Here is a 17,589-nt window from a genome sequence, read left to right on the forward strand (position 1 = left end):
CCTGTCCTTAGAGTTCCCCTCAGCCTATGACTTCCTCCCTCTGCCCCCACCCCATCTTACACCTCCCTCTCTCCTCTTCTCTCTTCCCTGACAGCCTCTCTGGTCTTAGTCATCACCCGCAGGTCACTCCTAGCCCATTCCTCTCCCACACATCCCTTCCCTCCCTCACACCACCCTCCCTCCACATTCACCGCTGGCCTCCCCCAGGGAGAGAAGAAGCTGTATTTTGCGCTTAGTCCTGTGGGCTTGGAACCTTCCATCTTATCAGCAAACCAAGACATTCTAGGTTCATCTTTGATGCCTAAAAAATAATGTCTTGCATCTTGGAGAACTTAAAGGGCAGACAGGTGATGGGGATGCTGAGCATCCTTTCTGGCTGGAAGGTTTGTAAGGAAACCTGTCGCTCCCAGACCCAGAGGGTCCTGGACACTAAACAGCCTGGATGCCAGACTATTAAGTCCACATGTTCTGGGAAATGAAAGGAAGACGCTCAGGGCTTATTCAGACAAGAAATAATCCCCGGACACAAAATGTGTTCCTACCCAGCCTTTCACGTTAGAACTGAAAACATGGCTGAGGGACTGAACATGAAGTCTGTGCCAGGCTGGGCCTACGTCTCGAATCCAGTCTGATGTTCCTGCTCAAAGCAGCTCCCCCTACAGACCCTGCTCCCAGCAGGGCTGAAGGCACTTAGCCCAGAGGACACTCAGACCTAACCTCGTGGCCAGATTTCCACTTCCAACAACTGCCAGTCACCCTTCCCCCAGACACACTGTGAACAGAGATAGGATGTCTGAGTGGGCAAGCATCCCAAACCCGACAGCCAGGGGCCGGGGCTGTAGACATGGTTAGCAGGCGTCTTCTCCTGGAGAGCTCGTGAGTAATTCCTCCTGCTCTGTTTATAAAGTTACATCCTCAGGAAAGGAGACCACTCCAACCCAGTGGCCAGCTCTTTCTTGGAAACAGCCGCACAGAGTGGTAGAAAGTATGGAACTCGCGGGGCTGAGCACGGCCACAGTGCAGAGCCGCCCTCCAAACCAAACAGGCCAGTGAGCAGGCAGACACTCCCTTCTCTGTGGGTGAGCGTGGGCCCCGATGGAAGGAAAATGCACACTTCCAATTATCTCAGGAATGTTCCATGCTCCCTTCCCACAGCCCTAGGGGAAGCCGCGCTGGGGAAGAACCAAGCAGGGCAGATGCAGCGTCCTCAGGCTCCTGCTGGGCAGTGGCGCTGGGGAGCAGTTGCCTCGGCCCGCCAGCACAGGCTCCCTCTCCTCGGGCACCGCCAGGAAACAGAGGCTGCTGCTCGCAGGAGCAGGCCAGTCACAGCGACAAGGTGTGGGCTCCCGATGCTCAGTGCTGCTAGGTCAGCCTTAGCATCAACAAAAGGAGGCAGGGAATCAGAGAACTGGAAGGAGCCTCAGTTGTCATCTCCTTGTCCTAGGAATACGTGATATGTGATGCCTCTACTACAGGAAAATTTCCATATAAACACACACACACACACACACACACACACACACACACATGTTTCCTATTATCCCTTGCTTTTCAGTTTTTTCCTCTATTCCAACACTGCAGGTGGCATTTCTATAAATCGTTCTGTCCTCCGCCACACAGAGCACCAACTCATCTCTCATTGGCCTTGGAGTTCTTGTGTTTCCTACACAGGCTGCTCTGCCTCCGCAGTTCTGACTTGGCATTTTTCTAGCCACTTGCTCAAGACCGGCGTGGGGATGGCTCTGTGCCTCAGTCAGGGTCTCCCAGACTCCCGGGCTGTGTCCTAATTCCAGCGTGGCTGGATGGAGACAGAAGACGGGAGGGGTCTCCGTGAATACCGAGGGCTGCAGGTGCCACCCTGGCCTGGCTGACATGGCAGGTCTGAAGGTGGGCACAATGCCATTGTCATGGGCACCGGTCACTGGGGCCCAGGATCATCACTCTGGTTTGCTTGTCACTCACTGAAACTGGAGACTGAGGTTCAAAACAATCTGAACCCTGTCAAGCTGCTTCCCTGTAACCAGGAGTGGGTTCCCACATGCCACTTGCCATTCCCTACTCTTCGGCCACCAGCCAGCAGCCTGCAGGCCCCTGTCCATGCACCACCAGGAGAAAGACAAGGCCTGCAGGGCGGCTCAGGAAACACCTGGTGTGGTGGGCGGCTGCCCTCCACAAGGAGCCCCTCCTGGCTGGAATGTCTGCTTTGAGGCTAAGGCAGCCGTGGGCAAACTACGGCTCGTGGGCCGGATCCGGCCCCTTTGAAATGAATAAAACTAAAAAAAAAAAAGACCGTACCCTTTTATGTAATGATGTTTACTTTGAATTTATATTAGTTCACACAAACACTCCATCCATGCTTTTGTTCCGGCCCTCCGGTCCAGTTTAAGAACCCATTGTGGCCCTCGAGTCAAAAAGTTTGCCCACTCCTGGTAAGGGAAGGCGTCTGTGACTTCCAGAGGCCTCTCCTGGCCCTCGGTGGCCTTGATTACGCTGGAAGAGCAAGTGCAGAATAAGAGGAGCTGCCCTCTGGAGAGAGTTGATGTGTGGAGATGGCGGATTCCAGAATGGTGATGCCCACAGAGCCAGGCATCACCGGGACAGCCACTCCACTCCTCGCTGGCTCTCAGCTGAATCCACGTTCTTCTTCACCCGGGAACTTCACATAAAAGAAACAGGCATAGCATACAGGCAAGCAAGGGGGCTTTTAATGATGCTGGAGTCAAATGCGTTCTTTCTTCTTCTTTTAAAAATCACTTTCTAATGTTTGACTTCTTGGGAATTTTGAAATGAATAGTAAAAATTATAAAAAACTGGAGGGAAAAATACCCCTGAAGAAGGCATTTATGTGTTCAGTGCACAACTAGCATGTCCTAATGTGACCCAGGCTGATGACTCAGGTCTTCACCTCTTGCACTTTTCCCCAGCCCCAGACTCATTCAGCACAGCACACACCACAGTCACCCTCTCCTGGGCCGCCAGGCTGAGTTTTCTGAAATGTAAATCTGGTCACCCTGCTTAAAACCTGCCAGGGCCCCCACTGCCTAAAGGGAAAAGTACACATTCCTTAGCACAACCCTAAAATAATGGCAATTCTTATAGATTGGAGACTTATTAGGTCCTAGGTACTCGTCTTCTCTTTTGTATGTATTGTCTCATTTAACCCCTGGAAAAGCCCTGTAGGGTATATACTACTGTTATTTATGATCTCAATTCTACAGGGGAGGCTTATAGAATTGAGATCATGAGACCCCTCCCGTCTTCTGTCCATCCAGCCACGCTGGAATTAGGACACAGCCCGGGAGTCTGGGAGACCCCGACTGAGGCACAGAGCCATCCCCACGCCGGTCTTGAGCAAGTGGCTAGAAAAATGCCAAGTCAGAACTGCGGAGGCAGAGCAGCCTGTGTAGGAAACACAAGAACTCCAAGGCCAATGAGAGATGAGTTGGTGCTCTGTGTGGCGGCGGACAGAGCGATTTATAGAAATGCCGCTTCAAAGGGTCAAAGAGCTTGCCCACCACTCAGTAACGGTGGTGAAACCAGGACAAGCAGGGCTCATGCCAGAACCCTAGTTCTGCCTTCCTTTCTCCCACCTCACTCTTCTGTCCCTCTTGCTCCAGGAATACCTGGTGCTGTGGCAAGAGGGATGGGTGTGTAGCATATGCCGCCAGCAGGACCCAGGCGGCTCTCGGGCCTGCAACCCCTCCCTGTCTGGGTGACCCGGTGAAAGGGTTCTCTTAGCGTGCGGCTCGCATCTCTGTGAAGTCCTTGATTCTGCTGAGCCCCCCCTGTCCCTCTGTCAGGCCCTACAGTGACCTCTCCTTTACACTTGAGTAAAAATGACCTCTCCTTTGGTTTTTCAAAAATGACTGGTGAAGGAGAAACTGGGCTTTAACTGGCCTCCTTCTGCCTTCCACGAAGTGAGGCTGTATTAGTGAACAAGTACTTGGAAGCAAATCACTTCCCTTCTTCCTTTTTAAAATCCTCACTGGAGGATATATTTATATATCCATTGATTTTAGAGAGAGTGGAAAGAAGGGAGTGGGGGAGAGGAGAGAGAGAGAAACATCGATGTGAGAGAGCCACATCAATTGGTTGCCTCCCACACTAGCCTCAACCAGCATGGGGAGCCTGCAACCTAAGTACGTGCCCTTGACTGGAATTGAACCCAGGACTCCTTGGTTCAAGTGCCAAGATACTAACCACTGAGCCGTGCCCTTCCCTTCTTTTGAGGTCATTTCCATCCTTTATAAGATAATCCCAAAAGTCTCATACATATAAGACAAATGAGTCCTGGGATGGAATGTACGTGAACGGTTACACTACTGTATGGTATATCCTAAAGCTTCTCATTACAAGGAAAAAACAATTTTGAAGGTGATGGATGTCAACTCAACTTATTGTGGTAATCATTTCACAGTAAATATGAATGTCAAGTCATTCTACTGTACACCTTAACCTTACACAGTGTTGTATGTCAATTATATCTCAATAAAACTGGAAAAAACGGTCTTACAGATTTAAAGGCCCATTGTTTAAAAGGTAAGAAAACCTGATTATCTTTATGGCCACATACTTTGACCTATTGTACAGAATGACTTACTAAAACAAATGATCAAGATGATATATAATAAAAACTGCCTCCTTACCCAGAACATTATTTATTTACCCCTCTAGCCCTTTCCTTCTTTCCCCTTTACATCTCTTATCTGCAGGTGGGGAGAGCTCTCATTTTGGAGTCCCCCAGTTCCGGCTGGAAACAGCTCTGGCTTTGCCATTACGTGGTTGTACTGTCTTGGCTAAGTCACTTCGCCTTTCCAAATCCATCTCCTTACCTCTGACATGGAGATAAAGCCTACCTTACAAGGTTATTGCAAAGAAGCAAAATGAGATACTATTAATGCAGTTAGTACAGTACCTGGAACATAATAGATGCTCAATAAATGATGGCTGTTATTATAGATTAAAATGCTGTGAAACTGGGTCATGGCACTACCCTAAGCAGCTCCTCTCTGGGGGTTAACCAGCATATGAGACCCTGGAGGAAATGGCACAGGGGATGATGGAATAAACCCGGGGACAGTCTTCTAGTGTGTTTCCTAGAGGGAATTTCTCCCAAAATCAAAGTGCCATTCATTTGTTTTCATTATATTGCATATTTTAATACTCCTGGCCTTTGTTTCAAGTGGACGCTCCTGTTGCTTTAGCAATAACAGCTAACGAAGCATTTACTCTATACCAGACATCGCAACAAACCCTTGACATGCATTATTTCAGTTATTTCTTACGTCAACACTATCAACTAGGTATCGGTACCCTCATTTTAAAGATGAGAAAACTGGGGCAAGAGAAGTTAAGTATAAAGCCAAAATCACAGCTAGTTGATAGTGAAGGTGGTTCAAATCTACTAAGTTTTATAACCAACATGGCCTCTAGGGCACTGCTGAAATGTACATAGAATGCATCAACCATCGGCTGATCCCTCTGGAAGTGAAGAAAGACTAACTTGAAAAGCATCTTAGAAGGGAAAAATATATAACTCAATTCATTTAACTACTGAGCAATAAACCCAAGGAATAAAACTCCCATCTTAATGCCTCGTTGGGCAATTACCTTCACTAAAAATGGTCCTAAAATATTCATGTAAAGTGAAAAAGCTACAGCTATCTTTCCCACACTTAACCTGTCATTAGTGCACTTGGGAGGCTGAACCTGAGAGAACAAAAGATCCCGCGTGCTGGCATGGGACAGTATCGAGGCCTCTGGCAGAGTGACATGCAAGCATTGCTGGGCTTTCCCAGTTCCTGACAGCCAACAGGACGTCACCCTGGGAAGGCGGTAGACACAGGATCCCTCTAGTGGGTGATTATTCTTACCATGGGTGCCGAGCTGCCTGCTCACATGTGTATCTTTTGTTTGGATCTTTCTCCATCAGATTCCGAATGAAGTCTTTTGCTGTTCAGAAAGGAAGCACAAGGGAAGGAATCAGTCTGTGGCTTGAGCGATGATACCAGCAGTCTCTGAGAGTGTCGTGTGTAGCATGGAAATGACGAGACCAGCCCTCCACGGACCTTACCGTACCCTGGACACGGGTACCAGCGTTTGGGGAAAAGGGAAGCCCAGGTTTGGGACTCTGAATGGTGACCTGCTAGTGAAGAGGCAGCCAGGCCAGGGCTGGGCCCTGCCCTCCCAACTCCGGCCCCTTCCCTCTGGCAGCTAGGGGCACTTTGGGTTCAGAGATGAAATATCTTTGTCACCACGGGACTTTCATTCTGCTCACTGCTGCCATGGGGAGCTGGTTTGTGGATGTCCTCTGCATGTTTTAGAATTCAACATTTGCTAAGCTGGCCAGGTCCTGGACTAGCTGGTGCAGTGAGATGGGCCCTGGTGGGAAGTGCAGTGCTTGAAGGCCCTGGATGGGGTGTGGCCTAACAGCAAACAACTGAGAACATGTGAGACCAGGTCACAGGATCGGAAGATGACAGCTGTGGGGCAGGCTGGAAATCTGCAGCCTCTATGGTCTGGCAGCTCACTGCCCGCAGCCTGGGCTTCTGGGGGAAGGCCATGCCCTTCCCAGGTGAGAAGTAAAATATTCCCCACATGGCTCTTTCCTGAAAGCCTTGGAGAACTGTTCTTCAGGTTTTGGAAGATTGAGGAAGGAAGCAGATGTTTCCAGTTAGAAGGAAATAACACAAATAAGAAAATGCAATATTTGAATAGCTCATCAGTGAGTACAAAACTCTGTTTCATTTATTATTTTATTTTATTCTTATACCATCCTTCTTGATAGGAAGTATTACTACTGTCCTCTTCGTATCAGCTTGAGAAATTTCGTCAGTTTATATGGGCCTTGGTTTTGACCTTTACCCCTGAGGAAGAAACGCTGAACTTCCCTGGGGACATTTTAGTGTGGTGTGGCAACTGAGACGTGGGCTCTGGATTTGGTCTTGGCTTGAGTCCCAGTTCTGCCACATACTACCTGTGTGACTTGAGACAAGTTATTTCACCTTCTGGGCCTCAGTTTCCTCATCTGTCAAATGGGTTAATAGCAATACCATCTGATAGGTTGTCCTGAGGATTGAGTGAGGGAGCACATGTGCACAGCTTCAGGGCTCAGGACACAGCAAGCACTCAATAGATATTAGCTAATATGGTTTCACTCCTTGGGGCACCCAGGTCAGGGCAAGGCTAGGATTTGGTAGAGGAGTGAGTCCTTGTCCTGTGACTTGATTTGGGCCCCCTGCTCTCCACTTTGCTAGTCAAGCCCAAGTGCAGAGCGTCCTGTCAGGTCAGGTGAGGGCGTACCGTCCCAGGGCGGCCCACCAGGAGCCAAGACTTACCAGAGTCAGAGATGTCATCCCAGTAGGGGGAGTCGAACTCATACTCTGCCTTGAGGATCTGTTCAAAGAGCTTGGAGTCATTTTCATCATAAAAGGGAGGGTAGCCACAGAGCCTGGAAGACAGGATAAAGGAAGGATCTGAAACACCGCATCTCCAGTGTGGCAGTCAGACACCTGCCTGCAAGGAAGGCCGTTTTCACTCCAGTTGAGAAAACCCCACTGTGCGCGCTGCAGACACAGTCTCAGCAAGGTTCACACACTCCGCAGGCACAGGCGGCACACAAGTGAATCGTGGTGCACTCAAGAACAAAGAGGGCCAACTCAGGTGATAACTGAGGTCCACCCTGATTCCATACATCATTCAACACAGAGTCGCATACACTTAAAACCCACCAGATAGCCTTCTGTGTATAAATGTTGTTGCTCTTATTGTCTATGATATTGCCCCTTTATAGATGATGGGTCAGTGGGGAAAAAACCATAAAATGTAAGTTTATTATCCATTTAGGGCCCGTTCTAGGTTCATTTTGTTTAATAAATCATCATAGGAAGAAAAAGAAATTTTATCAGTGTGAGTACCAAGTTGCCACAAGTCACCTTAACTTGTACACTATCACTCTATCATGCCAACCCTGGGTATTTTAAAGGTTATAGTTTTGCCTATTAATATGCAATAAGCATAAGTTGGCACAAATTAGAATACTATCACCCTTTTCCAGTGAACCCTTTCAAAGCTGATTTTTAAATTGGGATGTTGGTGCAAGTAACATATAGTTCTGGAGATACCGACAGTCGTCTAACAAACATAACAGAAGTAGGAATTTTTATTAATAACCCCAAATACAATTCATTCCATAAAATCGTAGGTTTTCACTCCAGTTCTACTATCATCTCCAATGCGACTTTCACCATCAGTAGGCCACTGATACTCTCTGGACCAAAATTTTCTCATCTGAACATGGAGAGGACAGACCAGAAAATTCCTTATATTATATCTGGCTTTAAGATACTATGTTTCTGTGACTTCCTGTCCCATTTTGCTTGGCTGGTCAAGACCCAGGGGAAGGTCTCGTACGTGCTTGAGGTCCACATGGGGCAGAGACAGGCCCAGTTGGGAATGGACAGTGGGAAGGGGTGGGATTGTATCTGGGGCTGTCAGGGTGAACAGAGCAGGAGGCAGGGCTGGGTTCTGGAAGGCCAGGTGTCAGCTGGGTAGCACAGAACTTGCCCTCGACAGCCTAGAGCATGGCAGCCACAGTGGGAGTTCCACCCCCACACAAGTTCCTAATCTTCCCACATAGCCAAACTGCGCAGAACACAGCTACAGCCTAGAGATTGGTGTGATGAGAACAAATTAACAGAAATCAACAGACTCCAGGCCTGCACGGGACAAGGCTTGTCAGCAAATAAGGAATTGCCACTCCTGCCACAAAACATAGTGTCACCAGCCAGGCTGCACAGGGGACTGGCTGGTGACATCTTTAATGGCTATAAGACCTTCTTGGGCTGATAGGATTCTAAAGCATCTATCCCCACAGGGCTGATTTAGGATCCAAGTACCTATTTCATTAAAAATATTTTTATTGATTTCAGAGATATGCAAAAAATGTTTTGAGCATGGACATTGAACCGGAATAGTTTTTTGAGGGTGGAAGTAGCAGATGCCTGTGCTTTGTCTCAGGATGAGCAGAGTTTTATAGGAGACAGAGGGGCCGCAGTGGGGAGGGCTAACCAGGAATAAAGGCATGGAGGCATGAAGGGCACAGTTTATTCAAGAACTAAGAGCAATTTGCGGCTGCTCTGGCATAAAACCTGTCAGTCAGTAGTAGGGACGGTGGTGAAATGGACAGCGGGAGGCCAGGGAGGCTGTGCTCCCACACTGAGGTACCAGGTGTACCGGTTAGTAAAGTGGATTTTTTCAATAGATGGAGTTACACATATGTTGATATATATGTGATTTGATATGTATGCTATTTTGTTGTATTGACAGCAAGCTTCACAACTTCATATGTCAAATTTGCTGAAGGTGTCAACATCATAGATATTCTTACGCTTAAAAATGTTGAATTTTGTGCCAAAAAAAGAGCATTTGCGGGAAGTTTTAATTCATTTTGAAGAAAAGTGCTGCTGAAAGTTATATACTTTGGGAAGCTTATGGTGAATATGCTTCATCTCAAGATACTTGTGAACGCTGGTTTAAATGCTTCAAAAGTGATGATTTCGATGTGAAAGACAAAGAACATCCAGGTCAGCTGAAAAAGTTTGAAGACCAACAATTACAAGCATTATTGGATGAAGATGCGTGTCAAACTCAAAAATAACTTGCAGAAAGATTAACCGTTGCTCAGCAAACAATTTCTGATCGTTTACAAGCAATGGAAAAGATTTCAAAGGAGGGAAAATGGGTGCTACATCAACTGAACGAAAGACAAATGGAAAACTGAAAAGTCATCAGTAAAATGTTGCTTCAATGGCATGAAAGAAAGTCTTTTTGCATCGAATTGTGACTGGCAATGAAAAGTGGATTTATTTTGAGAATCCCAAAGGCACAGAATCGTGGGTTTATCCAGGTCAACCATCCACATCTACTGCAAGGCCAAATCGCCTCAGAAAGAAGACAATGCTCTGCGTTTGGTGGGATCAGGAAGGTGTGGTGTATTAAGAGCTTCTAAAACCAGGTGAAACACTTAATACTGATCGCTACCGACAACAAATAATCAATTTCAACCACGCTTTGATTGTGAAACGACCAGAATGGGCCAGAAGACACGGAAAAGTAATTTTGCTTCATGATAATGCACCATCACACACTTCAAAACCAGTTAAAGACACGTTAAAAGATCTTGCCTGGGAAGTATTAACCCACCCACTGTATTCATCAGACCTTGCCCCTTCAGATTACCACTTGTTCCAATCGATGGCACACACTCTTTCTGAGCAGCACTTCAAAACGTATGAAGAAGTGGAAATTGGGTCTCTGAATGGTTTGCCTCAAAACAAGAAAAGTTCTATTGGGACGGATCCACAAATTACCTGAAAGATGGGGAAATGTGTAGCTAGTGATGGACATTACTTTGAATAAAGCACTTTTGATGTTTCTCCTGAAATTATCGTGTTTTCTTGGATTACAAAATCCGCATTATTAACTGGTACACCTGGTAGACAGCCTATCCTTCAGGTACCAGGAAGCCCCCAAAAGTATCCAGGGGTGGGCAAACTTTTTGACTCGAGGGCCACAATGGGTTCTTAAACTGGACCGGAGGGCCGGAACAAAAGCATGGATGGAGTGTTTGCGTGAACTAATATAAATTCAAAGTAAACATCATTACATAAAATGGTACGGTCTTTTTTTTTTTTTAGTTTTATTCATTTCAAATGGGCCGGATCCGGCCCGCGGAACGTAGTTTGCTCACGGCTGGTATAGACGAAGGAGGTTCCTGGGCAAATGGCTTTGCAGCTGAGGAGAGGAGGGTAGACATGAGGCAGGAAGACAAGCAGCTGTACCAAGCCAAGGAAGGACAGGCGTCTGCAGGTGGTGGCAGCTGGATCGGGGGGACAGAAAGATCCCCACAGGAGTTTAGAGAGAAAACACCGGAGGGTCTGGGGTCTTCTGTGTGGCAAGTGAAGGCCAGGATAGCAGGTCTTCAGCAAGGACCGGGGCTGCCATCTCCGTGGTGAGGACATAGGAGGAAGAGAAGGTCCATGAGCGGCCCCTATGTCACCACAGCACCTGGAGTTCCAACTCCTCCTTTGCTGGCCCCACTCAGGGAAGCAGCTCTGGGCAGTTGCTGTGTGTGTGTGGCGGGGGAGCCTGACCCTCCACTGGGGGACCCGTGGGACAGCCTGACATCAGCAGTAATTAGTTTTTGTAGCCACACTGGGTCTTGCCTAGGCTTGGGCTGAAGATTAGGAAAGGCTGTGAAGAGAGGGAGCTGATGGTACAGACATGGAGAGAGCAGCAGATATGCCAGGAGGGAAATACCAGCTCAGGGGTGAGGCTGTGAGAGGGGCCAGTGCCCGGGGCTGTACCAGCGTTGGGGGCTTCTGTTCAGTCTACACAAAGATGTGCAACAAATCCCTTTTCCTTAATGTAACTGGAAAGAATCTGTTCTCTGCAACTAAAAGCACCAGCATCCCACAGTGGATAGATGAACAATTCCATTCAAGCTGTGGTGAGCTGGACCAGGTGTGTGTGAGGGCAGCCAGCAGGCAGTGGGGACACACGCCTGAAGCCAGGGACTTGCTGTGGTCTGGGATGCTAAATTAAAGCCATCATCATTTGCATGCAAGCTGGGAGAGTGGGTAAGATCACTCATCAAGAATTTATAGACACTGGAGCTGCAGACTGATCCTCCACAGGCTTCATCTGGCCCACAGATGTGTGTTATACACTAGTGGCCAGCAGTGACTGAAAACAAACGTGACTTCGAATGCCCATAGACAGTGCTGATCCAGCCAGTTCACCACAGTCTCCACTAGTCCCTATTGCTCACACACAGCTAGACACATGTACATCCTCTACCACCGGACCCTCCTTTCTCTAAGTTGGTGCCATTGAGTCGAGGGCCACAAATGGCGGTCTGCAGAAGGCAACTTTTAGGGGGAAGAGGGGCTGTAGCATTGTGTTAGGTGCTGCTGGCTACAAGAGCTGCATGAGAGTTCCTGCTGTCACAGATGCCCCAAACAGGTGTGTGTGTGTGGTTTCCTCCTTGGCAATTGCTGCAAGAATTTGGGGAGAGTGAGAAGCCTGAGAGTGGTGATGAGGGAAGGCTCCTGGGAGGAGGTGTGACCTGTGCTGTGATTCCAGGCCAGGCCCATCAGACTCACCTGGGAAGCTAGTAAAACCCTGAATCCTCCAAAAACTGAGTGGGTCCAAATCTCTAAGAGCTGGGCCCAAGTGCCTTTACTTTTCTTCTTCTTAAAAAAACAAAAACCTTATATAGGAATTCATGCTCATAGTTAAAAAGTTCAAATATAGAAGAGTATAGGGAAAATTTCCTTCCTGATCCACATTCCCACTCCTGCTATTAATTTCCTGTGAATGCTTTTCAGAAATTTTCTTGGCATATAAAGCATGGATGTATGTGCATGTGGGACAAGATTTCAAATTACCTGGAAGTTTAGTATTGACTCTATGGCTGTATACGAACAGCTAGTTTGTTTCTTTGCATGTTCCAGAAAGTCCCTAGCAGGGGGAATACACTTGATTTTTCCCTCTCGGGTATTCACTGAGCATCAGCCGCCCCTTCCTGCCTTCTGACCCAGAAGAGAGCACAGGCCTGCCGCAGCCGCCCCACCTCCTGGGCAGGCCCTCAGGTCCCCACTGAGGACAAAGGATCACAGACCGCCCTCCAGGCAGTCCTCTGGCTGCACCCAGACACTGACCAGGCATCAGCTGCAGCCCAGGCCTGGGATCTAGCACTGAATGAGACTCTCATGGTGCTTACATTCTACTTGGAGGGAGGAGGACAATCAACATGAAGCTTCAAAATAAACAAGAAGGGTGCAAATAGGCAGGAAGGACCATGTGGAGCTGCTCGTGGGAAGCCACTGCATTTCATCCTCGGCAGAGAGCTTTCCTCTCCATGCACTGTTCCGGGGGCCTGGAGTGCTCCCTTCCTCGCTCCCCAAGCTACCCGTGTGGCCCTTGTTCCGGGAGCCTTTCCTGACCCACCCTGGCCAGCTCAGCCACTCCTCTTCTGTGCTCCCCAGCTGCCGGCACCCCGGTGGGTTGATATCTCCAACCACAGTCTCCGCTGTTAGACGCTGAACTCCCCGAGGGAGGTGAGAGCATCTTGCTCATGTCTGCACTCCTGGCACTCAGCCCAGGGTGTGCTCAGCAGGGCGAATGCGTCCACAGATGCTTCACTGTTTCAGAACTGCCACCCCACCTCCTCACCCCTCCCCGAGCATTTCCCATTCCTCACACTGCACCTCCATCCCATCTCTTTCTTGGATCCTCTCAAAAAATATAAAAAGGGTTATCCCACGTTATTACATTTATTTTCCCACCTTGATTCTGAGCTCCTGGAAGAAAAATACTATGTCACACACAGTATCTGTACTTCTCATTAGCACTCAATGGTAGTCCATAAATGTTTGTTGACTGACGGTTCTTTGATAAATGGGAAATAGTTACAAGAAACAGCTATGCATGCCTGTGCATGCACACCCACAGCACGTACTGAAGTTGACTTAAGAAGTAGGGTTGAACACCCTGAAATGGGTATTTATTCTGGAAAAAGTACTTCAACTAAATGTTACAATTTTTGCAGTGAAGCCTCCTAATGGCCAACAGCACCAGCTACAGGTGACGTCCTTCAAAGCAGATGGAAGGAGCACAAGTCTCCAACACGCCTTCCCTGCGCTCACAGCTGCCCCGTGCCCGGACGGTGCCTCCAGGTGTCCACCTCCCTGCACTGGAGCCCTCTAGCCCGGACACAACTCACACTGTACCCATGTTCCCACCTGAATCCTCAAACCAGAATCTGGCAAGTATATTTGAAGAAGGACTTTGCATAGTAGGGGGATGAGCAGAGAACCACAGAATTCTATTCTGGGGTCCAGAAGTCATCATCTGGTCCAACCTGCACTGTAGGAAACTGGGAAAGTGAGTCCCAGAGAGTTAGAGAGATGGACCAGGGCAGACCTGGCATCTATTTGCCCACGGCTCTCACGAAGAGCAACAAACGCCACTTCCTGCAGATCTTTATTGAGCAGCAACGTCACACCGAACGCTGATCACCTAGCAGTGAAGACAGGAACTGCCCTTGTTCCTTAGAGTTCAGCGTCCAGCATGTTTGAACAGGACAAGTGGAACAATGGCTTTTCTACAGAATGATTATGTTGTGCGTGTCCCATAACAGTTAATGACCATAGCCACCATCTGTGGAGCATATACTATGTACCAGGCACTGGGCTACACAACTTATACACACTGTCTCACTGAATGAGTGCAGATGGGGTTATTTCAATCTTCCATTTCCAGATGAGGAAATGCATGAGAGATTAGGCAACTTGCTCCTATCTCAGGGGTGGGACAAAAGTTAACTTTCCTCATCCAACTCCAGAGCCACATCATATTAACCTCTACGCACGACAGCCATACATGCTGCTGCAAAGATGGGGAAACACACGCTCCCTCCCTGCACCTGCCTCTGCAGCCGGGATGGCGTGTTTGCACATGGGATACATTTGGAAGCAAAGCCAGAAACAAGGCTGTAAGACCTGCCCAGGAAACAAAGGACCGCTCAGAGTCCTTGGCGTTAGAAAATCAACACCTAATGTCTCCCCAGCTGCCTTCAGGAATGACAGATGGGAGGAGAAGGGCCAGGACCACTGTGCCCTGTCTGTGGGAGAGAGGGCTGGAGACAGGTGAACCCGAGGCTCTACTGAACCAAACCCCAATGGATCGCTTCCCGTAGCCTTAGTTCAGCACTCAGCTCCCATGCGGAGCTGCGAAGGGACCCAGAGGATAGGAGCCCTCAGTCAGCCTCCCGGGCCTCCAGCCTCCGTGGGACTGGGCACGAGCTCAGGCACGCCTCACCGACCCAGTGTAGCTGGGTACCAAGTAATACCTGTGAGTGAATTCTCCAAATACCTGCAACGTGCTTATAAAGTGCCAAAACTTATTTTAAATATTTCATATGAAAAGGATTTGAGTGCGACAGTTCACACTGACAATTGAATAACCATCAAAAATGGCGACCCAGAACCTGCGGTTTGATCTAATTGGATGGAGGGCCCTGAAGGGAAGTGATTTTTAAGGAGGATCTGCTCTCTGAGGGCCGACACTGACTTTGCTTTCAGAGGCTCCAGGGTGCTCCTCAGCCTGGGCTTCAGAGAAAGGATGCTACAGATTCAGATCTGGGACCCACAACTGCCGGCGAGTGACCCTGGGGAAACTATCATCCTGCCTTAGACTGCTTCTTCTGGGAACAAGGAAAGGAGTGCCCACCTTATAGAGAGATATTACAATATATAACCGTATGCTGTGTAATAATGCATATTGTGTATAAACACATAGTGATGCACAGACAGACCGATGGTTGGGAACACAGAGAGAATAGACACAACAAATGAAGTGCCTGCCACACAGCCAATGCCAGCTCCCTCGCCTTATCCATCCCACCAATGCCATCTAATCCTCTTCAGGGTCCTTCAGCCAAAACATTCTGAGTGGGATACTGCTCCCCATGAGGAAGAACAACATGAGGGAGGAGGAGATGAGCCCTAGGGACTCAGTTCAATCTCCTACGTGCTGAACGTGAGAATGAAGCTACACATCTTCAAATCCTATGCAGTCTCAGAATTCCCCCCCTCCCCCGCCCACACACACCACTCCCATGTCCACACATCCTGACCTACACTTCTACCTGCTAACAAAGGCAGGAAGAGCGATGTGGCCTCTGACCATTGTCTTGTGTGCTGTGTCGTGACTGTGAGGACAGAATGGACTGGAGACCTGCGTTTAAGCTTTGATCTTTGTGCTCCAACATTTCCAAGCTTGAGCCTAGAAGCCTTCAATTCTGGGACTAGCTAAAGATTTTCAGAGAACATTTACTCAAAGGCATATTTATGAAGAAAGAGTAATTTTTATGCAATTAGCCCAGGGCACCAGGGCACTGAAATAACAAACCTCTCTATGCATTGCCAACAAGATAAGCCACGAAAAGGCCAGTCCAGGCGTAGAGTCTCAGAAAAATGTTCACAAAATCAATCAGATCTGGGCGTTCCTCTTTTGGAAACTAGAATCTGATCAATACACAACAATTCTGGGCAGCACCATGTGCCCTTCCTTCTTGGCACTTGGTTGTATTCAAGTGTTTAATGACTGTCTGGGGCCTGTGCTAAGGAATCAGCATTTTCATCTGACTCTGGATTATAATACAGACTTTTAAAAATAATAAAGCAAAGCCTTTTAAGCTGACAAGTCTCTCATACTTAGTTGCAAGGCCCACTTCTTGAGCAAAACAGGTTTCAACATGTTACTCGGATTTTTAGACCAAAGGGACCAATGAGACCTGAATCATTACAAAAATGTCATCCAATCACGTCAGCAACCTATATGTCTGAGTAGGTGCACTGCAGAGCTTTCTCCTGGCAAACTGGGAAGCGATCAGGGAATGGTTCCCACATGAAAACCATGTGCAGGCGACGTCAGCTAAGGCTGCTGCTGAGCTGCCATGGGTAACTGCCTCGTGCCAGCCCCTGAGATCCCGACAGCACCTTCAAAGCTGAGAATGAGTAAGCAGATCAAGGAAAGATCTAGAAGAGAAAGGAAAGACTATTGGAGGAGAAAAAGGAAACACATCCTTTAGGAAGTTTATACACAATTGGAGCTGAAGGCTGGGAGCCGGGCAGGGAGTGGAAGAAGACCAAGCACTTTCCCAAGTGTGAGAAGCAGCATACCTCCTCCTTGGAGCAAATAGTTAAAACCAAATTCTGCACATGGTACAGGGTTGGACTAGACAATACATTGTTCAAACCAGCTGTATGTGATCCATGGCCCCACTTCCAAGTGTATAACTTTTATAATCTTGCATTAGCCACATGGACCGCACCTCTGGGAAGTCTGGGGGATGGCACAGAGGTGTCCGCCTCCTCCTGTGGGTGAGACATGCCTGAAGGAAGTTTGGACAAGACCACTTTCAGCTCTGCTCACGCTACCAGTGGCACAGCAGGCACAGCGGGGAGGAGGAGGAGGAGTGAGGAGAGCGTCCAGCCACCAGGAATGCTGTGTCAGGAAAAACACAGCAAACTTTCAGCAGCTAAAATTATTCTCAGAAGTAATGTATTTCATACTGAAGCCAGGAAGGGTGCTGATATCCAGCCTGGAGATGAATAACATGAGCCCTACCTGGTGATTCTGAACTGGGCAGATTTCCAATTCGACCTGTGCATCTAGACGTTGCTTTCTTGGTTGTTGGGCTCTTCCTCTCTCCCTCCCTCCCTCCCCTACAAGCTTCCTTCCTTTCTTCTCTCCCCCTCTCCCCCTCTCCTTCTGTCTGTCATGAGCTGATTGGTAAGCAGTTCAGAGTCTGTGCAGAATAAATAACACCTGCATTTGGGAAATGCCTTGGCACCTCCATCCCATTGACCTTGGCCTTCAATTGTTTTCACTTGTCCCCTGGCTCCATTTACTGTCCCACATGCACTTCTGAGGATGACCAGAAGGCAAGCCCTTAGAGCAGTGGTTCTCAACCTTCTGGCCCTTTAAATACAGTTCCTCATGTTGTGACCCCGAACCACA

The 17,589-nt window shown here is 48.3% G+C and overlaps 1 protein-coding gene across 2 annotated transcripts in view; it reads right to left on the reverse strand.

Moving 5' to 3' along the window:
- The window catches only part of CAMK1D (calcium/calmodulin dependent protein kinase ID), a 400,268-nt gene that overhangs the window by 10,370 nt on the left and 372,309 nt on the right, over nt 1-17,589 (reverse strand). For both annotated transcript variants that reach the window (XM_070428392.1, XM_070428401.1), the window contains exons 7-8: nt 7,338-7,450; nt 5,874-5,952 (exon numbers count right to left, since the gene is read on the reverse strand). In XM_070428392.1, coding sequence (XP_070284493.1) covers nt 5,874-5,952; nt 7,338-7,450 — 192 coding nt within the window. The remainder of the gene's footprint in view (nt 1-5,873; nt 5,953-7,337; nt 7,451-17,589) is intronic.

The sequence above is a fragment of the Myotis yumanensis genome, unplaced genomic scaffold (genome assembly GCF_028538775.1).
Source record: "Myotis yumanensis isolate MYYU_CA2020_CCGP unplaced genomic scaffold, mMyoYum1.0.hap1 SCAF_1, whole genome shotgun sequence".
Lineage (NCBI taxonomy): Eukaryota > Metazoa > Chordata > Mammalia > Chiroptera > Vespertilionidae > Myotis > Myotis yumanensis.